The 22,072-nt window shown below is 42.4% G+C and overlaps 3 protein-coding genes across 5 annotated transcripts in view; all 3 read right to left on the bottom strand.

The window, feature by feature from the left end:
- Positions 1–524: 524 nt before the first annotated feature.
- panx2 (pannexin 2) lies at positions 525–4,565 on the bottom strand (the record flags this gene model as incomplete). The annotated part of the gene is made up of 5 exons (XM_080476148.1): positions 525–844; positions 1,212–1,397; positions 1,694–1,832; positions 2,001–3,115; positions 4,337–4,565. 5 exons carry the CDS (start codon positions 4,563–4,565, stop codon positions 525–527), a joined length of 1,989 nt encoding a protein of 662 aa, XP_080332274.1.
- A 5,050-nt stretch (positions 4,566–9,615) lies between these two features.
- Positions 9,616–16,145, bottom strand: mlc1 (modulator of VRAC current 1). 2 transcript variants are annotated; one of them, XM_080475641.1, is made up of 12 exons: positions 15,827–16,134; positions 15,302–15,572; positions 13,769–13,858; positions 13,507–13,560; positions 13,287–13,388; positions 13,047–13,148; positions 12,708–12,773; positions 12,506–12,622; positions 12,359–12,415; positions 11,940–12,062; positions 11,608–11,769; positions 9,616–10,520 (listed from the first exon to the last, which is right to left on the bottom strand). In XM_080475641.1, exons 2-12 carry the CDS (start codon positions 15,536–15,538, stop codon positions 10,440–10,442), a joined length of 1,191 nt encoding a protein of 396 aa, XP_080331767.1. In that variant the 5' UTR covers positions 15,539–15,572; positions 15,827–16,134; the 3' UTR covers positions 9,616–10,439. The 2 variants fall into 2 exon arrangements, with proteins under 2 accessions (XP_080331767.1, XP_080331768.1); XM_080475642.1 differs by having other exon boundaries at positions 9,617–10,517; positions 15,827–16,145.
- Positions 16,146–18,827: 2,682 nt separating this feature from the next.
- Positions 18,828–22,072, bottom strand: part of btbd11b (BTB (POZ) domain containing 11b) — an 88,833-nt gene continuing 85,588 nt past the window's right edge. For both annotated transcript variants that reach the window (XM_080476102.1, XM_080476103.1), the window contains 6 exons: positions 21,554–21,659; positions 21,173–21,275; positions 20,635–20,716; positions 20,463–20,531; positions 20,187–20,300; positions 18,828–20,014 (listed from right to left, as the gene is read on the bottom strand). In XM_080476102.1, the coding sequence (XP_080332228.1) occupies positions 19,805–20,014; positions 20,187–20,300; positions 20,463–20,531; positions 20,635–20,716; positions 21,173–21,275; positions 21,554–21,659 (684 nt within the window). In that variant the 3' untranslated portion in view covers positions 18,828–19,804. The remainder of the gene's footprint in view (positions 20,015–20,186; positions 20,301–20,462; positions 20,532–20,634; positions 20,717–21,172; positions 21,276–21,553; positions 21,660–22,072) is intronic.

Genomic DNA, 22,072 nt, shown 5'->3' on the forward strand with positions numbered 1-22,072 from the left:
CATGTGTATATAAACTACATTGTTTGAAGCCACAGTGCGGTCCTCTGTGCAGACATGCATTATTACGGTGCCTGCCTTTTCTTTTTTTCAATTATTATTATTATTAGAAAGCTCACTTATCTTTCACTGCCATTTACGTAGTCATCAGTACTGTTTGACCCTGCACTGTAGCACCCTGTTGAATTATATCACTGCTGGTTTCCTTTTGTGGGTGATTCACGTTACACGGTCATCCTGAGACATGAATGTGACATCATTTCCCACAGTAATACATTGTTTAACACTGGTATCTATACACATTCCTCTCTGAAAGGTATCAGATCATCTTTTTCATGTTTAGTTTAAGACCGCAACAGTTTCCCATGTCATTTGCTCGTCATACTATCTCTACTGGACAACCCAGACCACCCATCACGTTAGTGTGTGAGTTAATCTAAATAGAAAAGGTGGCTGTTGGTAGCAGGTGACTGACATTGCTGTCATGTGAGTAGAGTGCAGTGTTAAGGAGAGAAATCTGTCCGTCTTCAACACTCTCCAGCTGCAATGAGCTCCCCAGGTCTCTCTGCCAGCCTGTCCCTTCTGTTTCCTTCATCCTCCTCTTCCTCGAAGAGAGTGTGATGTATACTCAGCAGCTGGTGTGTGGGGGCTCTGGTCATGGGCGGCGATTGGGACTTTGGGTTTTCTGTCTGGACGAGTGGATCCGTCTGAGGAGGGGAGGACTTGGGACTCAGGGCGTCCTCGCTGGAGGGAGGGTTGGGGCTGACTCCGTTCACATAAGTAGTGGTGGGCAGCGTCATGGTAGCAAAGGCAGTGGTGGTTGATTCTGGAGAGCACACCTTGGTCTCTAAAAACACACGAAGAGAAAGTCAAACGGTGGCCTCCATGCTTCAGGGTTGCAATGTGCTGTCGCCATTCCCAGATGACTATATGTCCAAACACAGGAAACATCATGGACATGGTGTCAGTCCATCACAGGACAAACACAGTGAGAAACACACCCGCAACCACAACCACAACCACAACCACAACCACAACCACACAGAGAACCCTGTGAAAACCCACACACACACGGAGAGAACATGCAAACTCCACACATAGAAGCTCCCAACTCGAATTATGTCAATGTTTTGTTCAATTCCATGCAAAAATATACTGTAATGTCCAAGAATAAATAAATAAATAGATAAGTGTCTGTAAAGTGCTTTGCTTACCTGTAATTGCTCCAGACACATGGACAATGGTGTGTGGCCCTTCGAGAAACACTGCGTCAATGTTGTGCTCAGATGGCAGAGGCTCTGTGATCACAGCCTCCACTTTGGGCTTACGAATTGTCAGCATGTACGGATGGACATCCAGAGAGAAGTTGCGCGTGTGCTTTTTCTCCATCCCACTTAATTCTGCCATAAATACAGGATATGCCAACTTAAAATGGGGTATATTAATAAAATAGCACCATTTAATTCTCACATTGAAACAGCTTCACTCATTATCTGTATCTTTCTGCCATCTAAATATTTACTTATATAATTTTTAATATTGAAAAGGGAACTAATTTGTGTCAGAAAAATGCAGATTTATTTGTATTTTTAGTGATTCCATCAGACTGTTTTACTCAGTTTCAGTTTTTATATCCAACAGAAAAATTACAAGATACAGATTAATGCTATTTTAAATGTTTGGTGTGCTTGTTTACCTTTTGCTGAAGGTGTATGCTGTGTGCTCTTGTTGTCCAGAAGAGGAGCCATGAAGCTATCTGCCACAGTTTTTCTTCTGAGAGGTTTGAGTTTTTCAGTCTTGGCATTATGCTCCAAGCGTGTCATGGCGAGGGGTTCCTTTACAAATGACATCAAACACAACAGTCTGACTGTGATAGGTGAGACGATACATGACCAAAGGAATTAGAAGACATCTTCAATGAGAGAATGATTTGAAAAAGGTTATGTTCAGTGTGCTCTGCTGAAAAAAACAATAAGTATTTTGATTCCATGCAGACGGTTTACCTTGAACGGCTGAGGAAGAGGATTCGAGGATGAGATCCATTTAATCTTCTTGCGAGGTCGTTTGATGACAAGAGGCTCTGCGCCTATCTCCCCCACCCCGAGATCAGAAGGATCCATGTTAGGATCAATTGTTTGAATCCCAGACTCCCTCACAGTGGGAGTAGCGTCATGGTTCGACTGTGCAAGCGCAGCCAACAGCTGCCTGACGACATTGTCGTACATGAGGTCACTCTCATTGGTGATGAAGTCCAGCCGGTTCAGCGACTTGATGTGGTCCCTGTTCTCATTGCAAAACATGGCTAGTATGTTAATGTCACAGAACTGAGACTTCTGCCAACGTCGCCGTGTCTTAATGCCGACTTTGTGCAGTTTGTCAAACACAAAGTTGGACTTGCGCACCACAAACAGATGCAGCAAATTGATCAGGATGATGAGGTTCATGGTGCAGAGCAGTGCAATATCCACTGCAGCCATGATGCGCTGCAGCTGCACGGAAGGCAGTTTACAGTTCACCCTGAGCTTCAGCTCTGAATAGCTGCTAATATCCGGGGGCTCACCCAGTGCACAGGTGAATTCATTCTGCCTCTGGCGGGCATAGTAGGCGCTCAGGTAGGAAATGGGGATGGAACTGAGGCAGATGATAGCCAGGTGGCGTGCCAGGTAAAGCTTGGCCAGAAAGTTACTTTCGCCCCGTCTCTCCAAATACTTCTCAAAAAGGTTCTGCTCGGGGCTCTTCTCCTTCTCGGCGTTTTCGATGATCTCCCTCCTCTCCCGCTCAGTTATGCCAGGCCCTTTGGACTGGATCTGCTTCTCGATCTTTGGGGCTCTGCCCTCCGCGGCTCGATGATAGCAATTATCAATCTCTTGAAGCAAGAAATTCAGTTCAGAAGTGAGTCGTGTCGAGGCGAGGAACTCCCAGCCTAAAGCAGGAATGTACATAATTCCAGCAAAGGCCAGCAGGGCGTAGGGGAGAAACTTGTGCTCAAACAGTGAGGGCCAAAGGTGAGACTCCACACCGGGTGCAGCGTCACGAAGCTCCGTCCAGCAGTAGCCTCTTGCATACAGTGCCTGGTCTCGAGTGAAGTTATGCGGTGTGTAACAGTATATGGACTCCTCTGAAGAAAGCACAGGATGAAGAAAATCTGTGAAACATTTCATTCTTTTTTCATCTTTTCTTTTTGTTCGCATCTGATCACACATTTCAAGTACCTCGCTATAAGTCCAACACGACAATGCTCAGATTTTGTCTAAGAAATCCATCTGAGATTATTGACAAATAAAAAACAATTTTTCTTTTTTTTCACAATCTCATCAAAACCACTTATTTTAATCACTTATTACCTGATATATCTTAAAATGTACAAGAGTTTCACGGTTACATGAATGTATCTATTGAACCATTCTATCGTTCAAAATATGGTCGTAGGGTTGGATCCAAATGCGGCTCACATAAAGTAAAAATAGTATTAATTCTGGTCAGCACTCATCAAACCCTATGGATGATTTAATCTCTCCATCTAAATGAACATGCATGTCTTTCAATTGTGTGAAGAACCAAAACCAGAGTACCCGGAGAAAACACCTCCAGGTAGATTTGATTATTTAAAGCTGATAGTGAACACAGCTTTCTGTCTTCACTTTGTGGAAGGGGTTTAGTTACAACCACTTCTTACAAAGTAAGAATGGTTATAATAATTTATAAAAAAAAAAACAGTTAGAAAAGACAATCTTTTCCTCATGTAAAATAGAATGTGTGCAGTAAAGGTGTTTGTTGTGATGACTGAAGCCAGAGTATTTTTCCCGGTGCTGAGTTGTCTACAAAAATCTTCAACTTATTTGGACACCTACTCTGTTTTACTGCCTGATTTAAATGCTAGTCCCAGCTGGTTATATGCGGCTATGTGCTGCAGAGGGCCTGACTCAGCAATAAACTACCCCCCCCCCCTTCCGTCCCCCCCATCCGTCGCTTCACTCTGCCTTCTTAACAAACACTTTCCTCTTCCCTCCTCAGAGGAATCACCCCATTTGTTTTTATCTCCAGCCGCCTCTTCTCCCTCTTTCACACTCTTTTAGTCATTTCAGCTTTCTAACTTATGCGAGGCTCTTCTTTTGCTCTCTGCCTCTTTCATTTATTTTTACTATTAACTATCAAAACTGACATGACAGGATTACACAATGGTTGTGTGTATTATTGTCACATTTTAATGTTCGCGTATACTACAAAAGGCTGAGTACTATTTTGTCACATACTTTACTTTGACCCCTTGGTAACTTGAGGGCAAACAGCTGTAATGTTGTTTTAGCAATGCACTCCATCTAGTGGAGGAGCATCTCACCTGCAAAGTTCCTTGTGAAGACGAGGGTGACCAGCAGGATGGGGATGATGACCGTCCCTATGGTAACGACACGATCAAAGGGCAGCTCCAGTTTGAGCTGCACCATGAGGCTGGCCAGCGCTCCGCCCCTCTCGTCCTGAGAGGAGCCGGGCAGGATGAGCTCCTTCAGCTTCTCGCCGGCGAGTAGAGCTGTGGCCATGTCTAAATTCTGATCGAGGATGTTCTGCATCCGGAAAACTAAGACCGCGCACTACAACCCCTGCCTGCTGAAGCAGAGGGGACACCGGATGCTCCCTGCTGGAGTTACGTATTGGCGGAAACAATTTGATGCACACATACGTCGGAGTGTGAATGTGTGTTCAACTTCAAGCTCTGCCAGCATTTATTGGAAAGTAGCAGGTCATGCTGTGCGGTCTGTGGTCTTCGGGGCTTTGGCGGTTCGACAGCTGCATGCAGTTCTTCTGTTGAAGAGACAGGACGTCTAAAAGCACTCGGGCTCCTCTGTGTGCATCCCCTGGTTTCGCTCCGTCTCTACAGCGTCTGGCCTCGGTCCACACACTCCGTGTGGCAGGTTGAGGAATGAGCCCAGTTTAGGAAGTGTCCTTGTGCTCCTCAGGGAAGGTGACTGTTTGCCAAAGACTGGGAATCTGCACTTTGGTCTTCCTACAACAAATAGAAGCAATTAGTTACATTATAGCATGCACATTTTATAAAAAAAATATATATAAGTACAAGATCAAACGATAGAAGTTAAAATCCTCTCTTTCTTTCCTTCGTAAAGCTCCACTACAATGCAGGCATATTGCTGTTGAAGGTTTAATCCTCCTTCTCTGACCAGTCAAGTGTGCAAATGTGGTTACAGTTCTGGTCTTTGATCAGGCAAGGGTACTAAAGGGTGCTTTTTAATTCCCTGGGGATGATGGTAAACTGAAATTACATCAAAATGAAACATTTTTTGCATGTAATCTCAACAATGCTCTGTAACAGACTAGTTTTTTTTCCTTGGCAAAGTGACTCTAATCCATCTCCTGTTCCCTTTACATTGCTTCTGATCATTATTACTGTGGAACAGTATGTTCACAATAGCGTGAAAAGGTAAATCTCATCAGGGGCATTAGTGGAATCACTTGATTGTGTGTAAATGAGACTCATGTGGACACATACACATGCACATGAGCATGCACGCTTGTTCAATGTTGTAATTATGCATAGCAGGTTAGTGCCTGCTGCATGCTCGTTTCACATGAAGGTTACGTGAACGTCCTTTGTCGGGAGAGAATACGTCACCTCTTGCCATCAACAGTTCTCTTTCCCTCGCTTTCCTTCCTCTTTTTTTCCCTCTCCCTGCACTTTACTCAGTCTTCTATTATTCTGCAAAAACAAAGATTTTTTGTAAAATTCCCCAAACCCAATCCCTCTATACACAAGGGCAGACAAAGTGTGCTCAGGCTGCCAAGGGGGGGGGGACCTCAAGATCACAGTTTCATAAGTAGGACATGTTCAACACACTGTGTGGCACAGAAAGGTCACAAAGAGAGGAGTCTTTTGAAATATTAATAGAGAACCAAATTCAAGGTTGTGTGTGTTAATGCTGAGATCATGGAGTAAGTGCAGCTATACCTGAGAAAGAGAACATGATGTCCCTAGTGGGATACCAACACACACGTTCCTCTGAATTCCCCCCACATACGGCTTGATGACATTGAAGGCAACTTTATCTCCATCCTCAAGGAAGATCAGAGGAGAAGTAAAGTTTGAATAATTTAAATTTAAAGGGGCAGAGGCTTGATGTTTTTGGCGTCAGATAGAGGCGCAGTGCTGCCGTCTGTGAGCTGCTGGCACGGCTCCAGTATAACAGATTATGCCTCTCAGTTGGGGCAGTGTTTGGAGAGGGAATCCCACATTCCTTGGCTACAATGACCAGTGCAGCCGGCCACGAAGAGGGAAAGCAAGGCATCGCAGCAAAAACTGGAGGAGAGGACCTCCATTCATTCATTCATTAATAATTAGGTACATGCTGAAAAGGGAAGAACTTTAAGGACGGATATGACACTTCTCAGACGTGGAGCAGTGATCCCCTATATTGCCAAAAGTATTCGCTCGCCTGCCTTCACACTCATATGAACTGAGTGACATCCCATTTGTTGGAACAGGAAGGTCCCATCTTCAAACTGTCCCCACGAAGTCGGACGCATGAAATGATCCCTCTTGGTAAGCTGAAGTCTTAAGATGCTTTCACAGGAACTAAAGCACCGAGTGTAAACAGTCCCACATCATAACCCCCCCTCTACCAAACTTTACACTTGGTACAATGCAGTCAGGCAAATACCAACCTCCTGGTAACCTCCAAACCCAGACTGTCCATCAGATTGCCAGATAGAGAAGTGTGACTGGTCCCTCCAGAGAACAAGTCTCCACTGTTCTAAAGTCTTGCTTCAACTGGGCGAATGCTTTTGGCAATGTGGTGTATGTTTCAAGAGATGCCATGAAGTTGACACTTCAGTGTCAATTAATCCCTTAAAGGAAACACCACGGGAGCATTTTTTGCAGGATGAGAAGATCATGATGTTCTAGTCAGCCTGTGGTGGTGGAGCTTCTCGCTGCAGTCTCCTAACAGGTCCGCTGGTCCACAGCGGCGGGACAAGACTCCACTGCCACAACAGACATTGCGTTGCAGTGTGTTTGCAGCTGCCTGCTGGTGACGTGACGTTTCAGCACCTGAGCAGCGGACAGCTCCTGAACGGACGAACCGGGAAACGTTGTTGCGATCCAGTGTGTGTGTGTGTGTGTGTGTGTGTGTGTGTGTGTGTGTGTGTGTGTGTGTGTGTGTGTGTGTGTGTGTGTGTGTGTGTGTGTGTGTGTGTGTGCGCGCGCGCGCGCGCGTGCGAGAGAGTGAGAGAGAGAGAGAGAGAAGCTCAATACCTGCATCAGCTGTCTACCTGTCCACAGATCGCCGCCACATTTCAAGAAGCCATGTGCACGCATTGAATGGGAGAGGACTAACAACTCACAAAATACAAACAATAATAGTAATTAGAAAATCCACTCACCGCTTTGCGTTGCATCTCCCGGCACGGTAACAGTTAATCTGCAGTGCGGGCGAGCAGCTACAGCATGTAACGGAGCACACCGGTTTGTTCCGCCTTTCCCCCCCCCCAGCTCATCTCCCTCCAACCCTCTTCCTCCTCCTCCTCCTCCTCCTCCTCTCTCTCCTCCCTGCCCTGCCTCAAACAAGGGATGAGATAACACGTGAAGACCACATCACCTCCCTGTGACTGAACTGCAACGATGGCTTGTTGTTGACAAATGTGCATCCGCGTGGGAGTGAAATTCCAAATAAAGTAATGCGTCGGTCTCAAAATGTGAATGTACACCATGATTAACCTGCCATTAACCTGCTCGAGTCATTTGCTCCAACCGAACTACAAGGCAGCGCCGGTGCTTGGTAGTTTGGTCGGATTGGAGCCTCTTGCAGGGCAGTTTTGTTCCACGGATCTTACGTTTGACACCCGAGCTTTAGTGATTCATTTATTCATTTTATGTATTTGCATGGACTCAAGGATGAGTCAACCTGTTCGTAGCCGAGGAATGAATAATGACAGAGAAATCGCTTGTGAAGAACATTTGATTGTGGGACATCAAATTGATTTTATTTCGAACTTCGAACACACAATTGAATCTGAAGAGGAGCAGATTAGTAAGATGATATGACAGCAAAATAGCTCAATATTATCACGTTATAATGAGTCTATTCAGGTAATTATTAATCCAAATTTACTAAATGACTTAACTATAATGTTATAATTAGTTTGGGCAAAGAGGTATGAATGTTTTAATAACAAGCCTTTTTGAAATGTAATGAAAAATACTTTTACAAACATGTAATTCTAATTTCGATTTGAATATTCTTCCATCAAAAATTTAACAAAAAACTTAACTAATCCTGATTTTTGCTTCTCCAAACTCAGGATTTCGGCTTTCATGACTGCGATGGTTTCATTTGCAGTAGCAGTCCAGAATGGATCATGTGAAAGTCCACGATTGGCCCATGCGCCACATGTTTGATACCCTATCATTTTGAAGAGTCCACATGTACTTTAAATAGTCTTGGTCAATCAAGAGATCAAAGATCGAAAGATTCACGGGTGTAATAAAGAGTCCTGAGGCTCTGTTTGATTAAATCGCTCTCATCTAAAGTGTAAGAGACTTGCTTAAAGAAAATGTGTTTTATTATAGAGAACGTTGTTCTGTGTTAAAGAGTTCTGATCAGATTCAAAACAATCGAGGTTGAAATTCAAGATTCCAAGTCAAGTTTAAACTGAACACATTTCAAAGAGCAGAGATGCAGTTTCAATAATCAGAGTCCTGAGTGATCCAGGTTTAGAAGAGTTTAAAGAATCTGGGTCTGTTCATATTTTTTATAAATTTGGAATAATATCCATAAACAATCACATCGTCACTCAAAATTGAGCTCTCTGCTGGATTTATGGTGGTAGCCACACAGGAGTACACGTGACTGAGCAACTAGTCTTCTTTTTTTTTACCCTCCAGCCGGTTCCTGCCGGTTTGGGAACCCACTCGTCACTACGTCTGCTTCCAAATATAGTCTCTCTGTGTGTGTTTGTTTGTGTGTGTGTGTGTGTGTTTGTCTGTGTGTGTGTGTTTGTCTGTGTGTGTGTGTGTGTGTGTGTGTGTGTGTGTGTGTGTGTGTGTGTGTGTGTGTGTGTGTGTGTGTGTGTGTGTGTGTGTGTGTGTGTGTGTGTGTGGCGCAGCCTCCCAGTCATAGTGCCTTAAGAGAAACAATAAAGGATATCAGGTTAAGAGATTAACTCCATGTTAACAAGCCTTTACTACATTCATGTCACGTATTTTCTAATGATGACACGGCGCTTTAAATGACTCCTTGTTAAGAAGAACAGGTGATGTGTAAAATGGTCCACAAGGATGGGGTGTAAATCAAGAGGGCAATCAAATCAAGTTAATGGGGATCTTAGTGTTTATAAACAGTGAGACCACTCTTTCAATTTCTCAATAATAAAATATTTATGCATAGTTTTTTTTGCAGTTATTAACTTAAATTGTCCTGTCATTGTAGCCAGATATCTTAAAATAGGAATGTAATTCAGCAGTATTCACTCCAAAGCTATTTTCAGGTGCATGATAGTGCTTTCTGCACGTTGCCCTTCAGGTATAAACGACGAATCTCAACATTTTATTCAATCGCCATCAATAAGCAACAAGACCCCCAAAAAATTAATAAAAAAATACTCACACATCTTTAGATGCACAGAATGGCATTTTATTTATAATGGAGAATATAATTACAATTGTTCACATCTGTTAATACTTCGACTCCACAGTGACAAACTGGACCTGTTCTAAAAAATTAAATAAAAAAAAACAACCTTCAGAAACATTATGATGCAAAAAAAAAATAATACAAAATTCAAAAAGTCTACAGCATCATAAAATCTAACTTACAGACATGAAATTGCTGTGATAACTTATCATCACTTTATGCTATTTAAAGAAAAAAAATGCTCACCTCAGTGTTTGGAGAATTCTTTAGATTTACGGAAAAAAACTAACAGCACCAAGTGGAACATGGGCCACCAGGTGTGGAAGAAAAAAGCTGATAAAAGTTTTTTTTTTATGTAATATAATCCTGACAGTGTTTGACAAATTTATAGTTATCTATGCTTTTTGCATTGAAAGTGCAGAAAATAAAAATTCAGTGTTTAAGTGCATACAAAGTGCTCATCTGAGTTCAATTCACTGTTCGTTCAGTCTTCTTGACGCTGTAGCTTGGAGGGAATCTTGATTACAAAAAACTAAAATAGACATTGAATTGCACAAAGTATTAACTATGCAAACACCATAATATAAAACAAAATAAATCTGTGACATTGTTCTTCCTATCTTGTGACTTTTTCTATACTTTTGTCTTTGTTTTCCTCCATTTCTGACGCAGCTACGTCCCGTTTCCCTCTGTCCTCTAACATTCATTGTCACCGGATTGTACTCTTGTGCTTATCGCTTACTTTGTGTTTCTATTCCTTCTTTTTCTTTTTTTTGTCACTTGTCACCAAACTCCTGCGTGCACTCATTGAGCCATTTGGACCACCACTGCCTTCCAGGCCCTGTCTTTGTCAAAATCCTGCAGCATGCCATTTGACGCTTGCTGCTGATGGAGCAAAACACAAAGTGGGAGAGAGAGAGAGAGAGAGAGAGAGAGAGAGAGAGAGAGAGAGCGAGCGAGAGAGAGAGAGAGAGAGAGAGAGAGAGAGAGAGAGAGAGAGAGAGAGAGAGAGCAAAATGTAAAATGTGTTTAGATTAAGTTGTGCATGAAATGTGAAGCACGGTGTATTTGAGGTTCATATTGTGAAAATGTAGATTTTGTTTACATGAGCTATACCGAGAGAACGTTTCTTGAAGCGAAATTAATGCCACCTCATATGCATGTTCTACTAAAGGGGCGATCAGGGTTCTGCAGCTTCTGCAGCCACATGTGGATCTTTGGCAGTGGCTGGGTCGTAACAACACCACAGTCATTTTGCTGTGTTTTGGTTATTTTAAGCCTTTCTGTGCATATATGAGTCAATGTTAAGCCTTGAACACAATAATATTTAAAATTAATGATTTCATTCTCATCCTGTGTTATTTGATATTCAACAATCTTTCTTTTCATTCTGTGTGGAGCAATGCTTCAGGGAATTTCCCCTCTGGGAATAATGAATTATTTCTAATCTATTCTAATCTATTCTATTCTATTCTATTCTATTCTATTCTATTCTATTCTATTCTATTCTATTCTATTCTGAAATGTCAAAATTGTGTGTAAAAATGCTGGAAAAGTAGGATGAAACAGCTAAAATCAGGTACAAAAACAGCTGAAAACATAATGAAATGTTTACTATCCGAAATTGCAATTGAAACTTTATAAATGCAACATAAGATACAGTTTTTGTTCGTGTTTTAAAGCTCCTAAATGCATATATGAGATGTTAGAAGCTGTGTCAGCCTAATTTCAAAGGTTAAACATTTTTTGTTGCTCCAAGTAAATTTGATTTGGTGGAAAATTATTAAATATTTGGTCACAAATCTACAAAGATTGCAGACCCCTGGAAGAGATGTTAAAAGAGGAAAAAGCAGAGTGGTTCAGTTATTTGTTATTTTCTCAGTGATGACCTGTGTCTCTCCAGCCCCAGATCCACTTGTCTACAAGTAGGCTGCCGCTCTCTTCCCAGGATGTCAGCTTGTGCCAAACATACCTCATAGTAATGCGCTGAATTGTGCATGTTGTCGTCGCACTCTGGAGCCCCCATGCGGAGATGGCTCTTGTACTTGGCACAGTGCACCACGGTGGCTGAAGTAAGAACTGCCTGCACGAGCAGCAGTACCATCAGAATCAGGAGCAGGATGTCGTAGGATTGCTGGAACACACACACACATACATGCAGATGAAGCTCCTTCCAATCTCTGAAACCTCCTTCTGTGCTTCTCGTTTTACCAGAGACCAGTACTGGGAAAGGGGCTGCTTAATAATAAAAAATATATATGAATGTTCCACTCAGTTCACAAAGTTTCCCTCCGTTAAACTCACCTTGGCTGTCGGCACATCGTGCAAGAAAATTTCAATAAAACTGATCACACTGCAAGACAGGAAACCCGAGGCTGAAAAGAGCAGGGGAGACGTCACGCTGCTGATAGCGATCAGCACCTCCACCTGAACGAAGACAGGAAGGGAGAAAAGAAATGAGACAGGAAAAGAAAATGGCAGGAGAAGGAGCAAGTCGACGCGGTACGTATCTGTGTGAAATCACACTTTCCCAGAAGACACTTTGGCACCCATTCTAATACATTCAACCCAGCAGGAGTCAAAGGTTATGTTTGAGACCGCAAAGTAATCGTTTCCACAACTTGAAAATATAATCTAATATTTAACTTCTGATAACCTCCTTTGTTTGTACGCAAACTGTTCATGATAGTGCTGCAATAAATAAACAATTGCTGTGGACTCACCAGACATTTGTTGGGGTATTCTGACACCACATGACTGGCAATAGCACTGGGAAAACACTACAAAGGATCACATGCAATTTAAAGGCCAATTCCTCACTTAGTTTATTACAATTGACCAGAAAATTTGTTTCTATTGAGAAAACATACGGCGACAAGGATCCAAAAAAATGTGACCGACAAGTAGGGGCCGGGCAGCAAGGCGTCCATGTTGAGCGCAATGATGCCTCCAAATACAGCGGAGATTCCCACAATGACTTCGATCACCTTTTAAAGACATCGGCAATTTTTAGATACACACATTGGGAGTGAATAGCAACATCATGTATACAAAACTGAATAGGATACTCACTGAATATGCTTTCAGGAGTCGAGTCGGGAACACTGCGGGTTTAATAACCACAGGTCTGTCATAGGACTAGAGGATGGACAGAAAGATTGAGCGGGCTTAGGGTGGAGGGATAGACGGGGAAGCCTTCAAACAGGGGAACAAAAGCAATCAATCACTCATGCACACACACACACACACACACACACACACACACACACACACACACACACACACACACACACACACACACACACACACACACACACACACACACACACACACACACACACACACACACACACACACACACACACACACACACACACACACACACACACACACAGAAACACAGACACACACCTTCCTGTGGCAGCAGCAGTCCTCTGCAGACCGGGCTGACAGGATGACAGTGCTGGCCATCAACACCTCCAGCAAAATCATCAGGATGAGGTTAAAGTTGATCTGAGAACAGAAAGAGAAGGAAGGACAGCAGCTGAAGACTGGAGGAAAGAAATAGAGAAGAAGGAGCTTTATTTTGATTTCTGACATCTTGAAGGGTTTTGCAGCCGCCATATCACAGGTGACCGAAGACGGATTTACATTGACGGCCGAAGGGTTCAGGACCAGTTTGCAGCCAAACCAAACCAGGCAAGTGGTTGTAACAGCAAATGTTGAAACGTAGACCACCTGGAAATCTGAAACCTAAAATCAAACACGAGGAAGTCATTACAAAAAGAGCTTAATTCAAAAACTGTTAGAAGATGATTGTCTTTCTTTTTAAATTTTTTTTTTACATTTGATGTGTTCCCTGTATACTCACCGCAACATGTCTGTTCTTGGCAATAGCAAAACTAGCTATTGCTGCAGGGATCCCCTGTGAAGACGATAAATAAACGAGCAGTTGAGATGTTCATTTCGTGGTAATTGTCTTGAATTATGTGTTCATGGCTATTTAAAAAAAAAATTTTTTTTAACATGTCAGTCTGATTCAAACATTGTATTTGAACTCAATCAACATAACAGAAAAGCAGAGGTGATATCTGTGCATCACACTTGATTGCGATTACATGATGGTCACTTACAGAGCCGGCAGCACAGCGCAGGTAGTCCATGGCAACAGGGAACACATTTCCCAGGTACAAAGAGAAACCTGATGTGATGAGCAGACTGCCCTGAGGACACAGGCGTGCATGCAGGCAAATACAAGACTTCAAGACGCTGCAATCACCACGCAGGTTTCAAACATACGCAATGTTAGGAAAAAAAAGCAAACATCTTCTAACTTTGCTGCGGGCTGGAGCCGATCCGAGCTGACTATGGACAAATTGCAGGGTACACGTTGACAGTATGTCAGTGCAAACAACCACGGTGTGGGTTACATTCACAACAACGGGCAAATGAGAGACACCAATTTGTTAATTGTTCTGCCAGGACAGCATATAATCTCTACAGATTGTGGCCTTTGTTCCAGGAAAGTGTTTCGATTTGCAGTGCAGTTGTGGTTTTTGCTTCAAGGACTAAATCCCTGGTACCTTATAGCAGCTTTCTATGAGAAAATAATCCAGGTGTCAAGCATCAACCATGGTGTTCTGAGAGTCACAATGGGAGAGCACAATGGTCACTTTATAACTCGCTGTGGATTTTCTTTTTTTTTTTTCCTCCAAGATTTTCCAGTTGAGAATTCACAGGCCAACCAGAACTTTGCTTCTGAACTCGGAGGAAATACCAGAAGACATGAAAAAAAAAAATACCTAAAAAAACCACAGACGCAAACAGGAATGAAGCCCAGGGATGTTCTCACTGTGAATGCTAAACACTACACCACCATGTCATATCCACCTGTACTGCTTTATTCAGTTCAGGGTGGTGGGATGCGGGAGCCGATCCCAGTTGACACTGTGTGAAGACGAGAGACACCCTGGACAGGTCGCACTCCCCCCAACCACACACACACACACACACACACACACACACACACACACACACACACACACACACACACACACACACACACACACACACACACACACACACACACACACACACACACACACACACAGGGGGATCATGCAAACGCCACACAGAACCCACAGCCTTCTCAGAACAAAGCCATGTGGCACTGATCCTATTATTATTCTTATTATTCCTAATTCTTCTTCTTCTTCTTCTTCTTCTTCTTAATATTGTTCTTCTTCTTCTTCTTCTTCTTCTTAATATTGTTCTTCTTCTTCTTCTTCTTCTTCTTCTTCTTCTTCTTCTTCTTCTTCTTCTTCTTCTTCTTCTTCTTCTTCTTCTTCTTCTTCTTCTTCTTCTTCTTCTTCTTCTTCTTCTTCTTCTTCTTCTTCTTCTTCTTCTTCTTCTTCTTATTATTATTATTGTTCTACTTCTTCTTCTTCTTCTTCTTCTTCTTCTTCTTCTTCTTCTTGTTCTTCTTGTTCTTCTATTCTTATTATTATTACTATCATCATCGTAAACATGGAAGCACAAAACAAGATTTACTGCTGCTATTTAAAATTTTGAGCTTGGGATCCTTCTGTATAAGTAGAAAAACCCCAACCTTTAAATTTTGTTGCTGTAAATGTTGTCGTGTGCCCCCTGCTCATATTTCCTCTCACCCCTATGAGGACACTGTAGAGCCAGGCCCTGTAGCTGAAGCAGGGGTGCTTTAGAGGCTCCGGCTGGGCCAGCTGCAGGTCACTGGCCCTCACGTCCACCGTGTAGCTGTCCCTCTCCCCCCTTCTCTCCAGTCCTCTGTCGCCCCTTCGTCCCAGTGTCCCGTTGCCTCTCTCCAGGGTCGACACGGGACTGTAGGTGAACTCCTCTCTGGCTGAGAACTCCTCGCGCTGCATCATTGAAACTTCAACGCTCAAGAGTGAGGACGACTACCTACTCGGGAAAGACACAAACAACATGTTTAATATTGTCTACTTCAAAACAAGGACAGAAATGTGAGAATTCAGGAAAAAAAAAAAAAGAATTGAAAAATCAATGAAAAGTGCTTTGAAATTAGGGAACCAGTCACGCAAAATGACACAAACAACCCCTGCGTTCTGCCTGCCTGAGCAAAGAGAATGAGTCTTCTTCTTATCATTATTATTACCAGCTTGTTTTTCCACACACATTTCTTCCGCTGCACTCACCTATTGAAGGGCCTTTTTGCAGAGTCTTCACTCTTATTATCCGACAAAAAGTATCCTTCAGCAACTGCGATCGAATGGCCACATTGAGAACAGCTTATTTTTGTCTGCGACTCCTTCTGCTCCCCATCTCACTCCCTCTCGACACTGTCTTCTCCCCCCGCAACACCAACTATTCTCCCCCTCCTCCTTTCCTTTTCCTCTCCTGTTACACGACGTCTCTCAGAAACTGTTCTGAAAAGTTTTTTTTGAGCCCTTCAAAGCGTGGAGCTGAAACACATGGCTCTTGTGCTGCCAGCCTACTTTGTGCCAAAGCGAGAGCGCCTGTGCATGACAACAAGGGGAGGGCGAAGGGGCTCGCGCTGGGGGCAGAGTTAACAGGGCAAACACCCCCTTTTTTTTACCCTCTCAGTGGCTCATGGACACACACAACACACGCACACACACACACACACATGCACAGGAACCCACTCACAAAACAGAACAATAGACCCTCAGAGCCGAGGGCATTACGTGTTGGGAAATCTCACTTTGTAGAAAAAGTTCACAAAGATATTTTCTCAGGTACTTTATGAAAATAAAGTGAAACATGTCACTCGAGCAGTTTCCTTGAAATCGTCCCCTTTGTGCTTCGCTTGCAGTTCACAGCCCAGTAAATTAAGATGCCCAGCGGAGCTTTAGAAAAGAGGCAACAGAGGCATTTTCATGGCTGGATCACGTGGCTGACCTGAAAATGGATAATTTTGGCTTCGAATAAGAAGCTCCTGAGGAGAAAACCCTCTTGGATGACGACATCTTGTGAGTGTGGGTTAATTGTGTGTGTGTGTGTGTGTGTGTGTGTGTGTGTGTGTGTGTGTGTGTGTGTGTGTGTGTGTGTGTGTGTGTGTGTGTGTGTGTGTGTGTGTGTGTGTGTACGAGTGTGTTCATGTATGTGCGCCTCCGGATTCCATTCAGTGTTTAACACAGCGAAGCATTCTCAGCTCCACATTGTTCCTGCGTGGTGGAAACCATGGAGACTCCTTAACAACTGCTGTCTCTCTCTCTCTCTCTCTCTCTCTCTCTCTCTCTCTCTCTCTCTCTCTCTCTCTCTCTCTCTCTCTCTCACACACACACTCACATGGTTGTGTTTATATGCCTTAAGGGGACAATACATTAATTTACATTCATTTGCCGCAGACTTACTCTTGGCTTAACTACCACTGGCCCATTGCTAACCCTGAATTTAACAGTAACCACAGGCTGACTGCAAAACACCTCAGACACCCACTGCTGTTCGGCTTGCCTGTTATGTTTCAGGTCAGCGCTGTCAACCGGAGCTCCAAGGAATAACATTAGGAACCGCTTAACTTTAAGTGTTTTGTAAGCCTGAGAACATCTTGGCACCTAATGAGCGATGCTTTATTGATGTCTCTGCATTTACAAATATGGAAAACGTTGTGGGGCTGAAGATCAGCCTTTTTGTCCCTCACAAATCCCATACAAAAGGATTCCACCGAGGACACACAGATCCAAGGATACACACACAATCTATGCTTGAAAAAAGTATCGATGCAACAGTTTATGAAAATACTGAAAACCTGAGGAACACATGTCTCGATATCTGACATGACATTTTGTATACTATTGCGGAGCCAAACAAATCTTGGCCGTTTACCTGTAGTGACATTAACGTCCCAAAAAGAGAAATTAATATCACTATTATGTTTGACTGTTGGTAAAAAGGCCTTGACCAAAACTCACTAATTAAAAATCAATGGCATCTGCTAATGGAAGAGTGAATCTCTTGACAGTCATTTTGAATCAATGGCTGCTTGAGAAGAGGCCGATGAAGTCTTCAGAGCAGCGGTACGTCGTCGGGACATTATGTGCTCTGGTTTTACCTTCCTTTGCACAGAAGTGGGCTTAGAAAAAACTCAACAAAGCTGGGTCTGTTTTTCATGCACCTTTCAGGCTCTTTCGCTCTCTCTCTAGTCTTTCTAGACATATACTTTTAAAGCTGATTGCTTTGCATCTGTCTGGCTCCCTCTGTGACATCCACTCTATCAGTGCATCCGCTCCACACCTCCAGTCTTTGAACTTCCAGGCACATCTGCACTCCAAAATTTAGTCATAGTTCATTGTATGATGTGCTGCGGAAACTGAAATAACAGCCAAAGAAATTGTGAAGGTTTATCAGCAGACGTGCAATTGGGATTACCAAAATGCAATTCATGCATTATGAATAGAGTTCAAAGAAAAAAATCAAGCCTGTTATAAAAGTGGATCATTTTCTTTACAATATTTTATGCACAATGACATTTGATTTTTTTTATTTGCTTTTTATTGAATATCTGTCGATTATTGCTGATGAGAAAAACTCAGAAAATGCTTTTTATAATCAGGCTATATATGTTATTTCAGAGTCATATTGACATAGTATTTGACAGTCGTTCAAGCTATACTGAATTAAAGTGCCATTTGTTTTTCAGCCTTTCACTGCCCATTTTAAAACTTTTATCTGCAATGTGTTGCTGTCAATATACAATTTGTTTTGCACAAAATGATAACTCGTCTTATTTATTTAATCCAAATCTCTATTGTATTGAAAGTTTATTACCCCAAATCCAGCTTTTCCTTGATCTTCAGCCATTTGAATATTGGTCCATAGGAGCTGCATTCAGAATCTGCTGTGTCTGTGTGAGCTGGACTGGCTCCGCCCACACATGCCCATCTTGGGAAGAGGAGGAAGTACTTCCTCTGGTGGTGGCATGTGCCAGAGCAGAGCTGCCTAATTGTGAGAGGGTCAAATTTCTAATTTGCTCATTGGAGCAACACACTTTTTAAAATCTGAAACAAGCCAGGGAGAGAGAGAAGAGACTTTCTTCACTTCTGGGGCGTCATTCCAGATATGGGGACGATTATCACTGTTGGAAAACCTTTAGAAAGTGAATTTTGCATAATATGACCCCTCGTATGGAAAAGAATAAGCCAGGAGGCTCACACACACAAAATGATGACAAAAATTCGACTGTGACACATTTATAGTGACCCATGCTGATGACAAAACTATTCTCAAATAAGAAAGCAGCTTCTCAAAGTAATCTCTCAACAGTTCAAAACAGAAAAAAAACAACAACAAAAAAAAAAAAACCCAAGTCAATCCCTCCGACATGCAACATTTAAACAGTTATTTAAAAGATGCGCTTTCCGTTTTTACAGCAATATCCAACAGTAAGACACATGAGAAAACATCTGCGGATATATATACATTAACTTACATTATCAATAGCTCTGTTTATGAACATATTTACACAGTAGTGGAGGAAGTTGGACGTCTGCTCTCCCAACCATTTGTCTAAAGTCAAGTGCTTCAGTCACATTATACTTTCTGTCAGTTATTATTATTATTTTCTTTTTTTGGTCCCATTTCTTTAAAGAGTAATCAGCACAAATCTAAATGACTGACAAATATAGAAACTATTTTCTCTGTACAAGTCCAAATTTTTCTAACAAATGATCACAGCATGAGGGAGCAATTTCTCCTCATATCCAGGAACAAACTGATGGCTTATCACATTTTGCTGAGGGCAATTATCGTCTCAAAACAGAGTCGGCACACGCTCTGATCATAATAACCCGTCATCCGAGTTCTGTAATCCCACCTGGTCCATTCTACTCGGGCATAACACTTAGCTGAGGAATTATTTGCCGAACGAGGAACATCGTTACAGTAATATATGTTATTGGCAAACTGTGGCGTAATACAGTTATCTTATGACAGTCATGTTAGTAGACATATATATCAACAAAGCAGACAGACAGACTCGTAACCATCTGTGCTAAGATAACAAGAAGCATATTAGCAACCGATGAGCTTCATGGAGACAAAGATCACAACCGGATAGTCTCATTTTTCCTCTTCACGACCTTCAACTCAGATGCTTATTGATGCAGCGCTGTGTCTCTGATTGCTCTCTGGTAAATATCCGATCGGTCGGGAGTTCAGACAACGGATCCTTTGGAGGAGGACAGGTGGATGGACTGAATGCGGACGGCGAGTGTTTTCTGCAGGTCCTGCAGGATGTCGCAGCCGGGGCTTTCTGGCGGTGTGTCGTACAGCAGCTGTTTGAACGGCTCCACCTCGATTAGGACGACCATGTTCTTTAGGAAGTAGCCCTCGATGTATGACGCTAGATCTGGGGCATCAAGAAACTATGAAGGAAATGGACAGAAGTCAATGTTTATCGATTATTCAAAGAGGTCATTTTCAATTTTACGAATTAATTGTAATCTTATGGTTATAAAAATGTACACCGATCAACTTGTCTTTCCTAACTGTAAGATTAAAATGTAAAATAGAGCCATACATAGGGTACAGGTTTACCTTTGTGTGATTGTAGAGCTCAACACAAGTTTCCGTGTTGATGTTCTTTGAGCATATAATCTCACAGTGCCTCTGCAGCGCTTCCAGCTGGAAGAACTTGGCTGCGGAGAGAAGCTAAAAGCAAAAAAAACACTTACTATTTTTCTTTTTTTTATTTGCACTGACAGAAATCTATATATTTTCCTGTAGTTTGTATAAATATGTATATTCTGTGTGGAATATATACCTTACATTGCATAATAAGACAATAAATAATCATGAAGACAATGCACTAACTTCCATGACATCAGTGTTCCTGATGTGCAGAGCATCTGTCCCCCCACAGTACAGATATTGCATCACCAGCTGAAAAGCAGAGATGAGAAATGGATTTATTAAAGAGTGAATTCAATCATGGGTGGCCGAGTTGCAATTAAAAGGGACTCCTTGCTAGATGTGACCGCACTACCTGGAAGATGTGATATTTCACATTGCTGATTTCAATGCAGGTATTTTCCCCACAAGGTCTGTTTGCTAAAAGAGTTTTGAACCTTGAGAGAAGGAAAGAAAGACAGATGCAATGAGAGGCAGACTTAAAAAGAGAGATAGATAAGCCTCTCTGTAATTCGATATTGGATGCTTATTCAGGCTTTGAACACTCTGGGACTGGAAATACACTTTAATCACACTCAGCAGCTTGTAGCAAAGAGCCTTGAATTACTGAAAAGTAAGCAGTGATTATATTGCGAGTTTGACATTTTCTTTCATGTTTTCTTTGAAGATTCTTTTCCCATTATGCATTTCATTATTGCGCCTTTTCAATGATTTTATGATAGCATTCAATGCACGTCAATACAACTTAACCTGTTGGACACCCTGTCAAAAGGTCAAGACAAAAATGCAACATGTTGTAGTGATCTGCATCGATACAATCAATCACACACTGTAATCACATTCAGCAGCAGTGTTAAAAACCTTCCAGTATCAACTTCCTGATGCAAACGTACCTGTTGGAAGCTGTGAAGAGCAAGACCTTGTGCGCGTAAAAAGGCTTTCCTTCCACCAGAAAAGTCACATCAGACATCTCTTTGTTGTTCAGAAAGTGAGGGTCTGAAAAAACACACAGCCAGAAAAACTTGATGTTTTTCTGATAAGAATAAGACAAGAACATGGCGTACACAACTTAGCCTGACTTCCGATTCTAAACATGTTTCATCGTTTCCATTCCAGTCCCTCTGCACTAGATGGCAGTACATGCACTTTGTATTTACAGTACTGGAGAGATTTGCCTCAAAATACTCAAAAATGCATGGAAGTGGTGTTTTCCTTCATGCATGCCGATTGCAGATCAGAATGAATCAAATGAAGTGATAAAGACGAAGGCTCACCCAGACGGGATGACTGCTTTCTCTTGATCTCTGCCAGTTTGGGGATGGGATAAGGACCGTAGCACTGGGTGAAGATCGCAGACAGCTGTTGGCTGATCACTTCATTCTGACAACACACAACCAAAAATGGATTCATGAGATCTCCCTTTGGATTTTCTCAGTCAGAGTCCAAGAGTGCCCGTTATGAAAGAACACCACTCCTCTCCTACACAAAATAACCCCAACACAATTATCAGCACAGCGAGAGAGGTTAGACTTCGGCACCTTTTTCAGGTTGTGGTTTCACTTTGTTCGAGTTCAAATAAACCTCATATTCATAGATATCTCACACCTCTGATGGGGGATCATATGAATCAAAGCTGGAAGTCCCACAGGTACAGCCAGTGCTGGTTGCACTCGCTCAAGCATAATAACAAACAAACAGCTAGTCACATATTACACTGGGGATTTAAAAAATCTAGATTTCTCAGATTCCCTTTGCTTTTTGTGCACAGATGTGTGGCAGACAAAAGACAGATG

Source organism: Lipophrys pholis, assembly GCF_963383615.2.
Source record: "Lipophrys pholis genome assembly, chromosome: 11".
NCBI lineage: Eukaryota > Metazoa > Chordata > Actinopteri > Blenniiformes > Blenniidae > Lipophrys > Lipophrys pholis.

What these genes read in the sequence shown, in the direction of transcription:
- mlc1 (XM_080475641.1), bottom strand. Translation starts at nt 15,538, where the DNA reads ATGATGCAGCGCGAGGAGTTCTCAGCCAGAGAGGAGTTCACCTACAGT. An exon ending in TGAACCCTTCGGCCGTCAAT is followed by an intron (nt 13,149 to 13,286) that starts GTAAATCCGTCT and finishes TTCTGTTCTCAG; the next exon opens with ATCAACTTTAACCTCATCCT. An exon ending in ACGATGTGCCGACAGCCAAG is followed by an intron (nt 11,770 to 11,939) that starts GTGAGTTTAACG and finishes TGTGTGTTCCAG; the next exon opens with CAATCCTACGACATCCTGCT.